Below are 20,939 nucleotides of genomic sequence, written 5' to 3' on the forward strand. Positions count from 1 at the left end.
AATCTCGATTTATACACAAGTGGTGTTTTAAAGTATATTAATTCTATGTACACAAATACCTATATCTCGGGTATTTCAATAATATATATATATATATATATATATATATATATATATATATGTTGGGCAGTACACTATTAAACTATAAAATGGACGCGTCAACGATGCCGATAAAATATTACGGTTTTAACCTATTAGTAAGTTTCTCTAATAAAAAAAAAAAAATTGCATAAAATTTGAACATTTTAAGCGCAACGGTAATTATTTAGAAACACATACACAACAGTTATTAAATAAGTATATCAAAATATTATTTTATAAGGCACCTACGTTGGATATAATCACGTGTTGGCTACACGTTAGCAGTTGCCGTTAACCCGGAATTGCCAGTAACTATTAGGATGTAATGCATTTTTTATATAAAAAGTCATTTTTCAAATCGGCTAAGTTAATAATTCTTGTCACAAACCGATGATCGTTGTGTAACTATTATAATATCATAAATATTTGAAAGTCGAATCTTTGTCCTTGATAACCATCCATTTAACAACGTACAATTAGGGTTTTCGATCATTTCCCATATGGCAAACAAATTTAAATATTTCATAATAATTTTTTGGACTTGCAAATATTGCTTACAAAATGTTATTAAAGTACTGGAAATATTTCAACAAAACTTTGTAAAACAATAATTGCAAGTCATTTAATTTCTGGCCAAAAAAATATTTTCAAAATATCAAAAATGTTCTGCCAACTGGGTTCTGATAAAACATTTTCCACCACGGTGTAATCATTAATATCAAGATTCTTTTGAAAAATGAAAAATTAGCGTTAGTAAAAAAAATACAAATTGGTAATTTGTATAAGAGAACTTTTGAAATAAAACTGAACTGTAGATGAACTTTCCTTTTTTTTTTTTAACAGCTTAACTTAACCAAGTTGACATGGTTTACCTACCGAGTTGACTTGGTTTACCTACCGAGTTAAATTAAAAAAGTAATAATCGGCCCAGTCGCTTTTTTTTTTCGAGGGGTACACAAGTATATAAACCCAAAACAAATGATTTTTTTCGGGTTAATACCAAACATTTTCTCGGCTTAAACTAAAAAAAAACCCAATGGTCGTTTTTGGGTTTGCGTTTTTTACCAACTCTGCGCGTTATAATGTATACAAAACAATAGGAGACGTTGTTGAGCAAGAAACATTTTTTTCCGTTTAAACACAAGTCTCTCGGTCGACTATGTCTTCGATGTCGACCGAGTTTTGTTGTCAGGAGGCGATGGTCGAACACGATCGGGTGTTGTCGGTGCCGGTCGTCGCCGGGTCGGGTTCCTCGTAGGCCTTGTACTCGGGCTCGCGGGCGCAATAGATGAACGCCAGCAGGGCGAACGCCAACCCGAAAAGCGCAACCGCGGCGACGGGCACGCCGTACGTTTCCAACGCAGCCCGGAACGTGGGCCATTTCGTCTGGCAGTTGAGGTCGGCCTCGTCCACGCCGGACGGGCAGTTCCTGTGGCCGTCGCACCACAGGGTCGAGCTGATGCAGGCGTTCAGTTCCGGGCAACCGTGGGCGCATCCCAACGCCGTGCCGTTGAGCGGGGACGACGCGGATTTCGGTTTGGACACCTCCAGCCACTTGAACGCCATCGAACCCGGTTCCGTGGCCACGAACTCCACTAGGAACCTGGGATTCTGTCGGTCGGACGGCACGTAGTTGGTCCACTCGTCGGAGAACATGTGCACGCTACGCCGGTTGTCCCGTGTTTCGGCCGGGCAAATGTGCTTGATCAACCGGACGGGACTGAGCTCGTACAGCAATACACGGTTTTTGGTCTTGCACTGGACCAACGAAGTGTTGAGCGGCAAGAAGTGTCCCCACGTCTGAATGAACATGCTGTGGTCCGGTCTGGCTTCCAACAACCACGGTTTGTCGTGGCAGTACAGGTCGTCGCGTAGCTGCAGCGGATAGACCAGTTCGATCTCGCCGCCGGAACCGCGGACCCACTGTTTTCTAGGGCATTCCGGCGACCGCATCACCCTGACGTGCACGTTGAAGTACGTGTCGGTGAAGTCTTCGGTGACGGCGAAGTTGGGCACCTGGAAGAGGATTTCAACGTTGTCGGATGACGCGTCGAACGTCACTTGGGACGTGCCCAACGCGGTCTCGGTGAAGTTCTGACAGAAGCAACCCCTCTCCAGCTTGATCGTCTGCCAGTAGACTTCGCGCACAGCCAGTTTGGGACCGCCGCCCTCGGGACACAAGAACTTGCCGGCGGTCGTTTTCGCGGACTGCGCGCACTCCCGGGATCCGAACGACGCGTTCCTCATCACTACCTGCATACGATACCCCGGCTCGGCCCGCAACCTGTACAGACATTGCAGGCTCCTGGCACCGCCCCGGCCGTACAGGAACACGTTCTTGGGCTCAGCGATGTCGACGGATTTGCCGATGTTGTAGTCAACCACGCACCCGTCGTCGTTCTCCCGGTCGTAGACGCTACTGTCCACGAACTCGTAATGCAGTTTGAAGTTGATCGGTTCCAGAACAGTGCCGAGGACCGAATGTACTTGCAGGATGACGCTGGGCGATTTCGACAAGTAGCTCTCGTCCAGCGAGCATGGCCGTTTCAGTCGCGTCGTGTTGGACAGCGGCGACACGTGTTCGCACAGTCTGGGCGCGTCGCAGTGGTCGCCCAACAGTGTGCCCGCCCCGTCCCATATGCGCAATCGGGTCGGGCACGGTTTGAACGTGATGAAGTTGCTGGTGCTCCGGTGACCGTAGCTCTCGAAAAACAACCAAACCCGGTCTTCCGGCAGCCCTTGGAACCGGTACGTGCACGTGCTGTTCGGCGGTATCGAGTGTTGCGGGTTGTTGAGCACGCCCCGTTTCGACTTGAGCGTGCTGGAAGCGTTGATGGTGAACTCGCAGGGCGGCCTACTCCTGGAATAGTCGAGCGAGTCCGAGTCGACGAACGCGATCTGCAGGTCCAGCTCGAAGCTGCGCAACACGGACACGGGCACGGGCGACGAGAAAGTGGCGGGCGTGTCGAACGCCGACGACTTGAACACCACCAGCATGGCCGGGCCGGTGGACACGACCCGAGGCAGCACGGGGCCGCCGCAGAACGTCAACAGCACCGGGTCGTCCTCGGTCGGCCCGTCGTGGAACACCAGCATGTCGGCGTCGTGTTTGCACATGTCGTTCACTCGGATGATGGCCGTCTCGTTGGACACCTGCGACATGAGCGCCGACTGCAGCATACGGACGCTGTGCTTCTGGCTGAGGGCGACCATTGCGTGCTTGCACTTGGGCACCACTTTCTGCCTGATCGTGTAGTGGCAGCTGACGTTCCTCGGGTACATTCCGGGATAGTTGGGCGATTGGAGCGCGCACTTTTTCCGATAGCACTCGTAAAAATTCCTGCTGCAGTGCGTGCCGGGCACGGGTGCGCCGCGCTCTTTGCGCTCCAGCGCCGTGCCCAACCGGACGGACGCCTGTCGGTCGCTCAGAAACTTGAACCGCAGGTCGAACCCGAACGGTATGGACCTGTACAGTCCTCCGTACGGAATCCGCAGCGTCATGGTCACCGTGCCGGCTTCGCTGTAGTACACTGCCGGCGTGTTGCCCTCCAACGGACTGAACCCGCACCAAGATCCGCCCACGTACGGCCTGCCCAACTCCAGAATTTTCATTTCACCGCCAACGCACCTGCCGTTGTCCAACATGCCCAGCCGGAATTCTTCGAAAACCAACTGCAAACATTTAATTATCAAAAGTTAAGGTTTTGTTTACTTGGATAGTTTTAGTTTTGTCAGTTTTCCTAATTGATAACGCCAGATGTAGGACTATCTTTTGTTAAAATAAAAAAATCCAGCGGAAAATTCAGTTTTATATTAAAAAATACAAATTCTGAATTCACTTTTCAATATATACTCAGTAATTAACTAATTATTTGATGTTGTAAAAAGGGATTTCTTTTTACTTATTTTGAGTATAATATTTAAAACATTTTTAGATAATATATGACGTCCCCTCGTTAAAACAAATCATTGTTCGCGTATCTAGTTAAATCGTTTTAATTTGAACATTTTGGGAAAATATTCAGTTTTGCCCATTTTTTTTCCTGTTGGGGTAACATTTTGTTTGAACTATTGACCCACTCGGTATGGAACCAAGAGGATTACGGTGGTCATCTGCGCTCGTATAAGTTATGGAGTCGAAGAAGAAGATTGTGATTGGCCAAAGGCTCATCATGTAACAGTGTTACGGGTTTCAAAGAGTACAAAACAATGATAAATCTCATTTTAATTGAAAAATTGAAACTCTGTTTTAATCAAAAATATTTGTCAATGAAAAAAATAAAATAATTCAAGAGATTGGTCGAGCTGTGTCAAACCATCCTGTTTAATGTTGTGTGTGTACAATGCAATGATTATGAGTACTTAGTAAGTTAATTTATACTTATAAACGATGTAAAAAATAATATATATATATATATATACTAGTAATTGTATAGTAGGGATCGCCATTACCATATTGGGCGGAATACATTACTGACTGCATTTATATTCTAATTAATGCATGAGCGCTTTACTTAAACGCTCAGTTTTCCCATGAGTGATTTTATCATATCAGATTTAATACATTCATTAACAATCCAAGGACCGTAAAAATGTATTATTGTTTTATCAATAAAGTAACAAAAATAAAATAAATACTAAATCTAAGACTTTTGTACGTTTCACGATTTTTTTCAAACAATTTCGTGTGAATAAATTTACCGTTAAAAAATAGATTATTATTTTCAAAGGCTGTAACTTGTAATACATAATGAACGCGACACTGGTGACTTTAAGGAAAATGTATTTTAACAATTTTTAATTGAATTTGAGAACACAATCTGTACGTAGTAAGATTTCAAGATAATTTACAAAACGAAACCACCTCGAGCAAACCTGTACCTAGTCAAGTACTTAATACACTATTAAATAATAATTGGGGATGGTACCTGCACCAAATGAAAACCCTTTACCGATTCAATTATTGTTGTAATTATTCATAAGTGTATGGAGACGTTAAAAGTGAAGCTAACGCGACCCAAACGGACCCAAAGGACGAATGTTATTGGTCGGCCTTATAATATTTACTATAGCATTGACATAGGTAGGAGAAACGTTAAGACCCTGTTCCCTTTTCGCTAAACAATTCATAACCGTCAAGTAAGTCAACCAAGTCCGAACAAGCACAGTGGTTGTATGATTTAATCGATTCGGTGCCTTGTAATAGAACAGCGGCCGTATTTTAATTGGAGACAATTTATCTTGCCAAGACCATCCCCGCCCCCTGCAATATCCTTCAACAGTAATATCAACAGAAAAAGTTTTCAAAGCACATTACACAAGTAAAATATCATTCTTTATCGTTGCTCGACAACAAAACCGATTCGGCGCCTTTCGCAATAACAATCGGCCGACAAAATCTCCGGAAGTTTTGAGAAAACTTAAGTAATTCGTTATTACCCGTTGTACAGTTATTATAACGTTTTGCATAGGTTGCAGTTTTCGAATCGCACCCGACGGCCTATATTTGCGAATTTGACACATTCGAAGGGACCGGATAATTATTACTTGTCTCTCTCTACTAAGACCCGTTGTAGACCTCCGCTCCGCCGAATCGACTGGCATTTTTATCATTATTGATTATCCATTACATGTATAACGTGTACCATTACTCGAATACAGCACACGCAGTGTAATGTTTTTTGTATAAAATTGTTGTTAAAAATGTTTGCCAAGGGTTTGGTCAGGTCAACACAGAGAGTAATAATAATGTAATTAATTTAAATCGTAGTGGGCTATCGATAATATAATAGGAGAAACTTGACCGAGTGGAGCTGCTAACTAAGCTATCTGAAAGGCTGTTCCAGTTTCAACTGCTCGTTTTACACAACTTGAGCTTTGAAATATTATCACGTTCAACTGACCTCTATGAAATCGCCGTTTTCCTGTCCGCTTGCGGTGAAACTCAAATGACACAAAAAAGGCCCGTTGTCTTTGAACTTCTTCACTGACAGTCTGTACGATTTTCCCACGTCGCCGTAATACGTCCTGTTGCACGCTGAAACAAACGATATTTCCGTTTCAATTACTCAGTAGTAGAAATAAAATGCTTAGTTCACGTGTAGAGTCTTGTGAAGAATTTTTCTAAATTAAGAAATTATTTAAAACAGAACTCGTGTCTCATTAAAAACTGTGTCTTACGAACAAAGTAATTTCAGATTTGAAATCAAGAGAAAAAATCTTGTTGAATTGACGTGTAACATGATTTTTTGGTATCTGGCCACACATACGTCCACAGGGTGGCTACCGAGTGGCCACCGAGTGGCCGGCATGTGACTGAAACCAATATATGACACGCGACACATAATTTAATATAAAATAATACTAAGAACACCACTGAATTAAGAATAAAATTCTAACCCAAAACGATGTGTCACATTTCATAAGTTGGTTTTGGCCATATGCGGGCCACTTGGTGGCCATCCGGTGGACGCATGTGTGGCCAAATACCAAAAAATCATGTTACACGTCAATTTAACAAGATTTCTTCTCCTGATATCAAATCTGAAATTATTTTATTCGTAAGACCATTTTTTAATGAGATACCAGTTTTTATTTTAAGTAATTTTTGAAAAAAAAAAAAATGAATACCATTTATTGTACCCTTGGAGCATCCTAAATGTCTCATTTGAAGCTCGGTAGAACTTTACATGACACCCTGTATATCAGAATTAAGCCGCTTCTCATATAAACCGTCCGGTTATTGCGTTGGACAGCATCTGGCGTGCGCTATTCTATCGTTCAATTGTTATAAAAAAACAACGTACGGCTTATAAGTTTTATTATTATTATTATTATCATCATCATCATCATCAGTGTTTTACTCTTTAATGATTGAGTCTCGAACCGTTTACAATGGTTACCTATTGAAAATTGCCTCGGTATATTTTACATTATATAGATAGGTACGTATAATAATTTATTTCAACAACCGTGGAACGTTATCGATTATGTGGAGAGATGTGCATTTATGTATCGTGACAGTCGCAGCACGGCCAAACATTAACAGCTCTTCATTAAAAAGAGATAACCGGTCCTACCCTCGCATCATCACACTGCCAATAGTACAAAAAAAAAAAAAGTCTCGATGCTTTCAATTGATTTTATAATCTTTCGACGAACATCTGTACTGCAAAAACTAACAGTAACTATAACTCTTTTTTAATTAATGTAATGCATTATCATACTATTTCACCGACAGCTCTTGTATATCGTACGCTTGAAGAAAACTACAAAGTTGTTGTATATGCGCTCCCAGCTCGAGTTGAGGAGGTAGACAAAGTTAATTTAATCAACTTAATTTATACTTATTTAAAATCGTTTGATGTTAATGTAAAAAACCATTTTGGTCATTCACATTTTTCACGAGCAGTGTACCGTGTGACCGCAGTTCAATAAAATTGATTAGAATTAATATTGTTCCACATTAAATCGGTCTTATTGAATTGACTATTATTGCGTCTAACTGTGTACATTGATATTCCCTGTCAGCATCTCCTCGAGTACATTATATTATATACTTACAGGTTTTTATTTTTTGTAATATTTTCACGACTATTTGATATTCATGGCACGTTAACAGTTAACTACGAACCGTACGCTCTACTCGAGTATACACGGTGTTTTGGCATACAAGTAAATCCCCCACCCCCCCCCCTACTCGTCGGTCGTACTTACCCGGCAACACACTTTATTTTCCGGGGCTAAGCGTTAACTTATTCATGTTGCGGCGGCCGGCGGTAGTGGCCGGGAATTTATTATAATTTACCCGGGATAAAACACTGTCCGGCCGTTTAGAAGACCCCGGATAGTGGTTTTGAAAATGTTTTCCATAAACAATAGTAGTAAAGTAAAGTAAAAAAAAAGGGAGGAGAGCGAAAAAAATGTACGAGCGCAATAACGACCGGTCCGTTTGAGGTGGAAAAGTTCTGTTTGTAACCCTAACGTGGGGGTAAAAAATATAAACACATTTGAGTTTTTGGCGAGTGAAAAGTAAAGAAAAACCGGAAACTACAATATGATAAAGGACTGCGGACCTCGTGCGTGCGTTTAACCGCCGCCATAACGGAAAGGGCGGGGGACAGGGGCGCGACTAATTAGGATGAAAGATTTAGGCGCCAGTTCCGCGCGGTGTCTTATGTTATACAGCGTGTGTGTGAAGTAATGTGCACTCAGTGTGATGGTTGACTATCAATTTTTTTTTTACCCCCGGCACCGACCAAAGAAAATATACAAGGTAGGCGCGAAAATAAGATTGATGACCGAGTTCACATCACACGCGGTTAAGTCCTTACAACTTGGAGAACATTTCAAAAAACCCTATTGTTTTCGGCGTTTCTTTCTTTATTTAACACTACTAAAGCACTTATTGTTTTTTGTTGTTTTTTTTTTTTGGCAAGATTTCAACGGTCAGGTTTTTTTTCAATAAAGCTTCCGGGTAATACTGTACATTTTGTATGAGCTATACGCATCGGCTACAAGCAGCAGTCCAAGTATTACACGAGTAGGTAGTTTTTTTGTTTTTTTGTTTTTGTGTTTAATAAACGCGAGGGGAGATAGGATCATCGACCGTCGTGTCGCAAAGACAATCCGAAAAGCCGGATTTTGTCGGGGAAAAAACAGCTTCTCGTTTTCTAAGTAGGTACCTCAGGGCTTTATCGTAAAATACAGTCAGGAAAGAGTCGCACGGTGTAAAAAAGAAAACACAATATTAAACTGTGTCTCTCCAAAGAGGTTTGTTCGTTGTTTTACAAAATTTAAACCATACAAATTCTGTAAAAATATTTTGTTCTTTTAGCTCAGTAAACGTTTATTGTCCTTTTCAAAAAATGTTTACAAGGCTCTTTATGACTTTGTCCGTTTTTGTCGTTGTAGATGCCATTATTTTACACTGTATAAATGGAATGCTTTAATTCACATGTTTACTGGTTTGACGACTAAATTTTACCAACAATTGACTTTGGTATTTTTACACTCAAAGTAAAGATATATTATATACTACTTTAAAATTAGTACTCGTAAGACTTTTAAATTGCATAAAATAACGTGTTTTTTTTTTTTTTGGTAAAACACGCCTTTTTTAGTGTTTTTACTTGTTATAAAATAGTATTGGACCTGATCATCCACAAGCCTGATCCGAAAATTCGCGTGCCACCTACTGAAAATAATTATTATATCCCAGAAAACAATATTATACGGATTTATATTAAGCTACCGCACAAAACGTGCTGATCAGAGGCGCAGACTTACGGGTAGTAGGTAATCTTTCCCCACGCCTATAATATGTACATAGTATTACACAACAATGCATACATAATATAATACAACACCGGAAGTAGGTACGCATCCGCCGTTCGTAAAACTTTTGTATCAACGGTCCCCCGAAAATAATAATAATATATAGGTAATCATATTGGGTAGGTACACGCGGTACACGACCGTCGACTTTATGGCGTCTCCTGTTCGAAGAAAAGCGCTTAATTGCAACACAACCCCCTAGCCTCTCCTTGCCACCCTTCCAACCACCGACCTGCACCGTGTCTTTATTGGACTACATTTATTACATTTACTTAGGTGCGTGCATATGTGTGTGTGGCTGCTTGTACGTTTTCAAATATTATTCCCTTGTGGCGTGTTCCGATTCTTCATTAGTTCCAGAAAAAAAAAAATGAACAAATGTTGCACTTGATTGGAATCCCGAAGAGGTAAAAGCTCGATTAACTCTCACGGACAATCTCTAATGGTGAAATGGGAAGAGAGGAAAGACACCGACCCCTCTAGCTTTTAGGGCGTTTATAGTGTTTTTTTTTTTCGAGTTAATCTTTTTTGGAAATAATTGATTGGTAATAATACCGTCATCTGGCATCTTCCTCGCAGAGTAGTGCAACCACAAACTAAATTCCATCATACTATGACGATTTCTGCTAAAAAAAAGAAGCTAAAAACCAAGTCTCTAATCCTCCTTTGGATTTCATTTGATAGACGCCAACAAATAAAAGCCCCTTTGGAAATAAAGCCGCGCAAAAAAAAAAAAAAGCCAAATTTTATTTTATTAATAATTACTTCTTTGTCAGACCCCCAAATCCAATCCTAAATGATGGCAGAATCCGGCTCGTTTTCATTTTTATAATGGTCGACAAAAATGACCTATAACGAAGATAGTCTGACAGGCTTTATAGTTGTATTTACTTTAACTAGACATCATCTGAAATCCGAGGTCTGAAAAGAATCTGTATTGTTTATAATTACATAATTTCTTGGGGGAAAAAATGATTTGTGTTATTGGCACGAGAAAATATATAAACTTAAGTCCAACTTACGGCTAAACATTTGTTTTGAAATTTCCAAGTAAAAAATATTGGTTTCAAAGAGTGTATGTGAGTATACATTGGAGTGCGGTTAGAACGTCTAAAGGCCGTGCAGTGTGACATTTCACTCTCAAAAACACGCATGTGTCGCTTTTATAGCATTTTAATGGAAAGCTTCGCATTGCCTTTGAAAATGCTTATGTTCGGTTCGTTGGCCACGGGGGCGAGGATGGACTAGAGGGGTGGTGCTACAAGATTATTGTCAGCCTGTGGTTTTTGAGCGATTTCAATTTCAGACCATAAAAATGTACTTACGCGGGCTTTCGAAATAAATTTATTCCTATGTAGAGTTTAACGACAGACAAACATAACTTATATGATGTATATTTTCCTGGATGGGTAGATTTTCCTTTTTCGTGGGTATTTCTAAGATCGTATTTCCCCAATTATACCGCCGTGTAGTGTCTATATTTTTAATAATAATGTAGATTTTTTTCTTTTTAAATACTCTCACCGGTACACGAAGGCGGTTCGTCCGACCGGTCTGCACAGTGGTACTTGCCGTCGCAGTATTCGTCCAAACGGATACACCGGCCAGTCGATTGACAAGCGAATTCGGATATCCGGCAACTCGACACCGACCATGACCCTCCCCCGGTCCAGATCAATAGCACCAAAACCGTCAGCCCTTGAATCCTGTCCATAATAATCACTGTGCGGGTCTAAGATCTGAAACACAGTACAAACAAATAATATACACACTACCGTTGTACAATATAGACGTTAGAATTATTTTAGTGAATAACTATTGGAACATGTAAAAATATAAACGTTTTCCGGTAAAGTATGCGAAACTGTACGTTATAAAGGATATTAATTTTGAACGGAATACAATTTACCAGACCGCTACAATACTGTTATTATACAAATAATTTAACCCAAACTATTTTATCCCGTTATTGCAAATGTACATGACAATGGAAAAAGTACAATGGGCCGCACACGAAAAAACCGGGTTTGCAAACATTTGAAGTATGTTTTAACTTTTTTACGTTTGGCTGTTTTTTTTATGATAAAAACACATTTTCGAAATTATATTTAACCGTGTCCTTTTAAAGTTTGAAACATGCTATCCCGGCAGTAAATCAATACTAGATTTATAAACAACATATTACACTGGTGTGGGACAAAAGGTATTTGACAGATTTAAATATAAGTACTTTGTACACAAATCTGTCCAATTCGCGCGACGCATAAATTATACTTAGATGAGTGATCACTAAATAATAACCTCTGGAAAAAAATATCCGAAAAATATTGATCCCGGAAAATAATATAATTTATATAAATTAATCCATATTAAATATTACACAAAATAAAGTTCATACTGGCCATCAGAGAAACAATATGTTACTGCAGCTAAAATTGGAATTCTTTTTTATACACTTCAAAATGTATGTGTTTTATTAGAACTTGTTATACTTAGTTATTTTTCTAGAGATAAAATATTTCCTTAGGGATCTTTTGGGCATCATTTTTCGTTAAGGGATGTTTTCCTCAAATCACCAGACAAATACAAGGAAAGGTTAAAAATTGGTAAATATGTAACAGTATATTATGTGTTATTGTTTTTTTTTTTTTTTTTTAGGTTAAGTGCCATATAATTATATACTCTACGGGGAGTACAATCATCAATCACCAATTCCTTCTGTTGGAAAACGTGGAAAAACCGACTCGTCACTTTTGAGCTCGAGTGACAGTTTCTTTTTCTTTTTCTTTTTTGTACTCTCGAGTAAGTCTGATAGAAATCAATAATCGTAATGATTATAATAATAATAATAACAACAACGACTGTATTGTATTTCGTCGGCTTTTGTACATGATACAAAAAAGTCACCGCTAAGCGTGAACTGCGTGACCTATTTGACCTGCACAAGATACATAAGCAAAAAAAAAATATATATCACAGGACGAGTGGATTAAAAAACATGAAAAGCATAAGGTACGTTATTATTTTTTATTTTCCCGTGTCACCCTATTCCCGCACGTTGACAACCGACGGATTTAATAATGTTGTCAAAGGACAAGAGAAAATTATTATAATAATACACGCCAAACGAATTTCCATATAATTGTATGCATATCGGTTTTTTTTTTAACGGAAAATTGTCAACGTTACGCCGCCAGACTTTCTTATTATATACCACGTTGAAACTTTGAACTAGATTTGCATTTTTTTTCCTTATCGCGTGACATATTAACGGTTAGGTTAGGTTAAAACAATACAGCAATTGCCGAGCAAACGGACAGGGGTGGGTTTTCACTGGAGGACGAGTTGATCGAAATCGCTATTATGATAATGGAAACTATAGAGACTTTTTTTTGTTTTCATAATTACTCGAGGCTTTCGAAATCTAAAAACGGTAGTGGCGTGTCCGGATCTAAGTTTGAGGGTGGGCCCCCGCCTATATGTATTATAATTTAGAGTTGATAATAGAGACCTTTAGATTAAAGATAGATAGATTGCTAAAAAATTCCAAAGACGATGATCTTACAAATTATAAAATTACTGAACAGTAAAATGTTGCTAAAATATCAGTACCTAAAAATCTTTCAACCGTCGAATAATTAATCTAAAATACAAGTCCATAATTTTGTAGATGTTTAAAGCTAAAGCTAGTTTCCAATCAGAGCGGTGTAATCAAAAGGATTTTAAATGATTTTAACTAAACGTTTTAGAGGAGTGCGAAATGATAATATTGTACTCTCAATCAGTTCTTACTTCTTATTCGAGTTAGGTTTGTTAGTTTCCTCCGATGCTTTTTTTAAAACTCGATACAAAATTTTAAAACCAACACAGATAGTAAAAAGTTTTTATTGACAAATGCTGTACGATGGAAAACTTGTTTCTGAAAAAATTATCACTGTTCAATCTTTTTAATCTTTGACAATTATCTTACACAGAATGGCAACGGAGGGTTTATTAACGAATCGACGTTTGTTCCTGGTGTGAGGCGAGAAATTGCTCATACCCGACCTACCGCGTTTGACCCACATACATATTCACTGCAGTATAAACCACAGTAATATTACCATGATATTGTTATTATTGTATTATACGTGATTATCACAGGAAGGCAGGATTTTACTTAAAATCGCGTGGCTTGGCAATGCGCTTCGATTGTCGAGTGTAAACTGATTGAAAATCAGCCAAAACCAATCCAGCCGTGAAACAATATAATAATATATATTACAATGATAAATACACACTATACATTAAAGAACTTGTTCGACCGAGATCCATACAGCACGTAGAGAGCTCATTATAAGGATTAATTTTTTTCCTACTGGACAATTTCGCTTGTGATTTCCCCCGGGTGGTAGACCGCGCTACGTGCGCGGGGTTCATTAAGTGAATTATTATTAATCCCCCCCCCCGGTGAAAAAAAAAAAATATATATATATATATATAATAAATAAGTGAAAGACACTAGTGTATACACTTACCGGTCACGCATTCGGACGGCGCCTGTTCATGCCTGTATTATATAGAACATACACACACACTCGGATATGTATTCTGGATTCGAGGTGGGGGGGGGGGGGGGCAATTGTTTTCAAGCAATTTTCTTCACTTTTCGTGATTGCCAATGGGTAGGTATCCGCGACCTCGACGACCGGACATCCGACCACGGCAAAAACCGGACCTGTCCACGGGGACACGGTTCGACGGCGACGGCGGAACGAACGGCACTGCCGCCGCGACTCGTGGGGACTTTTCGCGGCGACCTGGGAAAATGCTGACGACCTTTTGCGCGCGCCCGCCGCCGCCTATTTTCGATCCCGTCCGACGCCCCCCCCCCCGGTCCTCGTCTTAACCTCCTCACCCCCCCCCCCCCCCCACCGGTGTGAAATCTCGCCTAAAAATCCATCACGATCCGTCGCCTAAAGATATCCTCCCCCCCCCCCCCCATACACACACGTTATCGCCCATACTTGTCATACGGATTGAATCGTGTACTCGAAACACAATGTTTGTCCTGAATATTGGGGGGGGGGGGGGGACATACAAAAAGCTGTCGAGCCAGATGAAAATTACCAATAGTAGGTGTACGGGGGGGGGGGGGGCACCGCACCAGCGGATCGAGGAGAGAATATTTTTGTTTTAGCTTCGATGCGATAGCCGAAAAGGTATAATTGGTTTTATATTATGATATGTGTTTATTTTTTGTGCCCGTGGACCGAATTACACGTGTAACACCTCTAATAGATCCGAAATCGTGTGCGGATGGTACTTGACAATATTATATTTGCACAGGGTTTTACTTTGATAATTATATGTACGATAATACATACTTACCTGTATATATATATATATTGTTCTTTTTTTAGTTTTGTTTAAGCAGGGCTGGAAACAACTGCAGATAGACGCGGGATATAACTACAGTTGAATTGGCAACAACTAACTTTTTTTTAATGAAATTGACTATGAATTTGTTAGTGTTTACAGGACGGTATACCATGACGGTTACAATGTTATTAAATGTAATGATCAAATTGTTTATTATATTATATATATGTTGGTTCTAATATTGCACATTCAGTCATACAGTAAACGTAGCAGTGAATATACTTTGTTTTAATTATACTCAATACGGTAAGGGGATGTGCTCCAACTAATATTTTTATCATAACATTGTTGGTTATAATGATTTATCAACTGGTTGGTTGGTTAGGTTAGGTTTCCATGTCATTTTGGAATATTAAGCTTGTTTAATACAGTTGAACCACTGATAGTCTATAAACTATGCGTGTTAAACATGGAATTATTTTTTTGTAAACCAAATATACATATTAATAATTTTGTATTACAAATAAACTTCAAGACAGTTTTTGGGTAATTCAGTTTTAACTTCACATTGATTCAAGTTTCATCGGTCAATGTTAAGTTTTCAAGCTCCTTGTAAAGTTATATACTATGATTTGTGTCATAATACAATACACGATATGAAAATATAGGTACAACATAAAATTGTTTTCTTTGCGTTTTAGCAAAACCCTATTGGTAGTAAAAGTTAACTCGAACTATGCTTTATTAGAGGAATAATTGTTGATGACCGGCAAGGCTAACAATAAATAACATAATATCTACTGGCTTGGCCAAGTGAAAGAGCCAAGAGCGGATTAAACACAAAAAACAACAAGTACACAACACACGTTTTCTGTTGGTTTGCAATTAACAACGTAGCCTCGTCAGTGTTATTTTCATTTTCCAGGAATGTATGTAATTATATAGCTGAAAAAATAAAAGCGCATAACAAATAATAATGCCGGCGGTTCGTCAAGGGTGGGTAAATATTATTATTGTATAATACTCGGAGAATAATGTACCCTGAAACATTTGTAATAATAATAATTGTTTATGCTCGGTAAAAACACAGCGAGATTAATACTGATGATATCCTAGGCCGGCCGTGTTTAACGGATATAAGTTTGTGCAAGTATAGAATAGAAGCAAAATATACACTCTATTCTGGCTTTGTTGTTTACACGACAGCACAACCTAAAGCCGTCCGTCGTGTATGCATTAAAAATCGTATAGGAAATCGTATACGACGGGTATCGAGTAGAATCAGTGTGCGTCACTGAACTATTCATATATTATATATAATATAGATTATAAGTAAAAAAAAAAAAAAAGGTAAACTTGGGCGGTATACATGGCGTCTCGGACGTTTAAGGTCTTCCCCCGTCGACCGTCTTCGCGAATTATTACGCTTCAGAGGGTATGTCCTCTAAAAGAAAAACACCCCGGGATATTATATTATTGTTATACACACAACACAATATTATTATATCGGATATAGACCCGTCGCATAGCCAGGGTGGACAAGTACACGACGGCTACGTTGTGAAATATTAAAACACGGTTTTTTTTTTGTTTCTAATTCTCCTATAATACACGACTGGAGCATATTAGTAATGGCAATATACTTGGGTACAAAAAAATTCTTCCAGAGTAGTATCAATTAGCAGATAGCAAATGAAGAATCGTTTTTAATCGAATAATGAATAATGGATGACTAATTAATTTGTGACGAATAAACAAATAAAAAACGACTAAAAAAAAAATAATTCGTTATTTACCTACCACTTTAATAAGAAATGATTCGAAAATAAATTTATATCAATCAGTAGCACAATGGGTAGGTGAGGGGTGACGATCGCATCTCCTTTGGGTTTTCAAAAAAATACTTTTTACAATGTCTGCATTGCATTTATTAAAATAGAGCAATAAATAAAAACCAAGCTCAACAACCTATAAACGAGCAAGTCGGTGCAGGTACACCTCTATAATGTACATCATCTTTTCCCCTTCAGTGTCGGCAATGTCAACGTCAATCAGCAATATTATTTTTCCAGCCAAACGAACAGTATTTATTTGCGAGTAATTGCGTTGCCTGTATTTTTCCCTTGAGTCTAAACAATCGGCGCAGTTGGTTTGAAACATTTTTGTTTCATATGAAAAATTAAAAATATATTTATTGGTATAATATATAAATTTTAAATTATGTTGATCAGCGTGATATTGGCACGTTAAATAATTATATATATATCCATGTTTTTATGGACCGGAAAGCCGGGACTTTATAAATGAGATAAAAACCGTATTTTTAATTTACTAAATAAAAAAAAAATTACTACAAATTTTTCCAACCCAACATTGACGTTATTAGTATATTTTATTCAATAAAAATAAAATTCTTAGGTCCAAACGTCAAAAATATTATTGTGCTCGCTAAAGAGATCCATTATTTCATTTATTATTATTATTATTATTATTATTTAGATTTTAGCCCAGTGCTTCTTTTACACTCCGAAATAAACAGTAACGGTTGGTATAACAACACGGTGTTACTTGGTTCACTAACAATTTGTGGCCTACTGTTTTTAAACGACCCGGTAGATTATAGTGTTAAACGTCGAGTCGCATCTAAGTATATTATATTAAAAAAAAAAAAAGGAACGTTATGTTTCAAATAAAACAAAACCAGAGATAAAGTTTTGGGAATCTTTCGACCGTATGAGTTAACAATGAAAACACAATAGAAGTTATAAAATAATGGAATCGTCGAAGCAAAGCCCGTCGGAAACTTTAAACGGTTAACGGACAATGCGCCGTTTATGAATCTCTTGTTTGAAACTATACCGGAGATATAACTGACTAAAAAACAAAACAAAAAAACCATAATAATTATAGTATCGTATGCTTGTGATGTAATATTTTGAACAAACCGTCGAACGTAACCGGAAACTGAAAAACTGTCGCAAGCCAGTAAAATAACGTATAATATGTTAATATACTGTAATTCGTTTTGAGCGTGTCTTAAAGAATTATAGCAATTATACCAACATCAGGGGGCATATTATTAAAAATAGTCAAATGTCTGCAATATCCGTTACTAAAAACATTTTAATACCATATTTGACATTTGTTCCCTGTAAATACACATCATAATATTATTTTAGGTAAACAGGTCTGAAGATTGAACGGAGTTCAAGTTACCTACCTACATGGAATGATATTATAATAGTCCGCCGTTTTGCGGTCTGCACTCAAATGCTAACAAATCAGACAGGCTATTTGAATATTGTCGAATGATCCCGACGGGTACCTAAGTATATCCGGACAATTATTTATTATCACATCGCGCTTTTACCCATCATCGATACTCGCAATGCAAACAATGATTAATGTTCATCGGGGGTAGGTAAATGGCAATAAGAAGCTTAAGAGAGCAAAAAAAATACATAAAACGTGTCCGGTTCGCTTTGTGTACACAAAACAATCATATTATTTATTTCGAAAAAATGTAAACTTTAATTAAAAAACACTTATAAACTGGTTAAGGTCGTGTTTTTAGAACAATGCCAAATGGCCTTTGTACTTATACATATGTATAAATTATATTGTATTATTTTTGAAATGAATTGCTTATAATGTATTGTAAATTATACGAAACATAATTTAAACAATTCACTTTACGTGAAACGACCGACCACCGATGGTGACGTTTGGGGGCGAGCTTAATTAAATTGTAATTTATCGTACGTTGCTGTATTTATTTTGTAATTTATACATTATTCGTTAACGGTATAAATTATAAACCCCCCTATGGCCTTTATAGCGCCTAAACAAATGCAGCACTGGCTCGTTTCCCTGTTAAACATGTATTTGACGTTTTATAATAATTAGTGATAATGGTATACCGAACTGAGTGCAAGGTCTAATAGTAGAGTCCATAGAGTGCCTAATGCGCAATAATTGCTAATTAAAAAATAAACCAAGAGAAAATATTTAAACAATAAAACTTAAATTCTTATAAACTATAAACCTTATTTTTATTATTGACCTTTATTCGGTCGCACGGGGTCTGAATAAACCATTCAAGGGTTAAACTAATACAGTATTATACTTCTTATACAATTAATGAACAATATCAAATAAGAATCAAATATTGTCATATGGTTGGGAATGTTTCTATAATATTTTAACAACATTAAAAATTGTAAGCATACATTTTTTTATCAATTGAATTATATGATTGTGTTAAAGCTTGCATTGAATTGAAATATTATTATGCGGATAGTTTTTGGATGTATCCATGTAATACATTTTATGCTGACATTTCGGACTCAATTGCAGAGCCAACTTCGGAGCGATCCTCTTAAAGGAAGAAAAAACAATTCTCTACATTTTGTTTTTCTACTGAACTGTGATAAAAATAGTATAAATAAAAATTTGTTATTGGCTAAACAGCAAAACCATTCAAATGATCACCATTAAAGACGTTTTCAACATTATTATTATAATATAATAATATTTTTGTTATTCTCAAAGATGAGCCGATTGTGTTTCGTTGACTTTAAGCGTTGTCTTCCATTGCACAAGCGCAAAATGATGAGCACTCAGACAACGCCCGGGGGACATTTGCACAGAGCTCTTTATCCTTTTTATTACACTATAAAGAAATACAATATTTCTGTAAGAACTTAAGCCCTTTTTTTTTCTCCCTTTCGCTCGTCTCCACTTTATAGTTACACGGTTTTAACGGCAACAGTTCAAAGTGGATTCCGTTATGGTAGTAGCAATTAAAAATAATTGTTTCGCCAACCCTGAAACTTAATAGGGAAATATTTTTTTTTACCCGTCGTGTTATCATTCTTTATTAAGTTTTTTGTATTTTCGTTTCTAAATTTGCCCGACAATAATATTCCATTTGTATAACTGTCCACGAATGCTGCTCATCAATTAATGGCTTAGCTATATCAAATGTGATTATTGTATGTAATTTATTGTACTTGATACTAATTGCACTTGTCTTTAAGCACGCAATGTAACCTAATAAATCGAAAAACTACTTTTACTTAAGAAATGGTACTCACTGACAATGGATACTATGTTACCCGATGATAATTATAATTATTATATTATTATGATAATAATAATCTTTAAATATACGGAATAATATGTGGAATTAAAACCGTGTTACCGCGATACTGTATACTTAAAACTATTTAGTAGCATGTAACCGAAAAGGGTCAAAAGTTCAAATGTAATAATGACATTGGTTATCAGAAAAATATTCGGCCAAAGTAAAACTACCAAATACTCTCAGCCCTTAATAAACATATTAACTTCGCTCCATTTCAATTTTTCTTTGTTGGACCTGAAACCGTCCAAAAAATATTCATTTTTTAATAACTAAAATAAATTGATTTTAATGAACTCAAAATGTTTGCATCGTTGTGAGATCTCTATAACGGGGCAATGTTCTCAAATGTCCGTATTTTTTTTTTTTTTTTTTATTATATTATTATTAAGAAAACACTGACCGTTGTCAATTTCTAGGTGTTTTTTTAACATTTTAAAGCCGCGGCGGCCAATTTATTTGCGGCTTCCGAAACGCGTTCAGCGTGTGACAAACTAGCACTACTTAGGTGCAAACATTTACACACGGCGAAACAAACTGTGGCCTTCGCCGCAACCACACGCTTTAAATAAAATTATCTAGCTCGTAAATATCACATAGGATCGTATAACGTGTACGCATATAATATACAACGGTGTTTCCTGCCGGCCGGCACTGTATTCTCTAAGGACATTCTCGAGGACTACACACACCGGAACCGCCGCGGCCCTTCCGGATCGATGTTGGGCTTTTAACGTTGTACCGCCGCCAAAGTTGTAAAACTTGTGTGTGTGGTCAAACTAAAAATTATGTTTTTATTTCTTCGCCAAATGCACCACACACACACACAAACAAACCATAGGCGTCGCGACCATTAATGTTTACTTGGGCGACGGACTCTGTGCGATACATCGATTGTATTGATAAAAAAAAATAAAAATGAAAGTCGTACCGAAAAAATCAGCTTATTTTTTTTTTCCATTCTTTGACTTGCGTGCCTCGCGAACGGTCAAATATATTTTATTTGACGATTAAACGT

The 20,939-nt window shown here is 37.8% G+C and overlaps 1 protein-coding gene across 2 annotated transcripts; it reads right to left on the reverse strand.

Moving 5' to 3' along the window:
• Window positions 1–127: 127 nt before the first annotated feature.
• LOC126841954 (uncharacterized) lies at window positions 128–14,162 on the reverse strand. Of its 2 annotated transcripts, none has more exons than XM_050578777.1 (4): window positions 13,935–14,162; window positions 10,942–11,156; window positions 5,985–6,118; window positions 128–3,753 (listed from the first exon to the last, which is right to left on the reverse strand). In XM_050578777.1, the coding sequence occupies exons 2-4, from the start codon at window positions 11,129–11,131 to the stop codon at window positions 1,270–1,272; spliced, it is 2,808 nt and encodes a 935-aa protein (XP_050434734.1). In that variant the 5' UTR covers window positions 11,132–11,156; window positions 13,935–14,162; the 3' UTR covers window positions 128–1,269. The 2 variants fall into 2 exon arrangements, with proteins under 2 accessions (XP_050434734.1, XP_050434735.1); XM_050578778.1 differs by lacking the exon at window positions 13,935–14,162 and adding an exon at window positions 13,210–13,281.
• Window positions 14,163–20,939: the final 6,777 nt, after the last annotated feature.

This window comes from Adelges cooleyi, unplaced genomic scaffold (assembly GCF_023614345.1).
Source record: "Adelges cooleyi isolate 19-005CV unplaced genomic scaffold, UGA_ACOO_1.1 ACOO_flye_CR_arks_rails_tigmint_CR_PRNA_41, whole genome shotgun sequence".
Classification (NCBI taxonomy): Eukaryota; Metazoa; Arthropoda; class Insecta; order Hemiptera; family Adelgidae; genus Adelges; species Adelges cooleyi.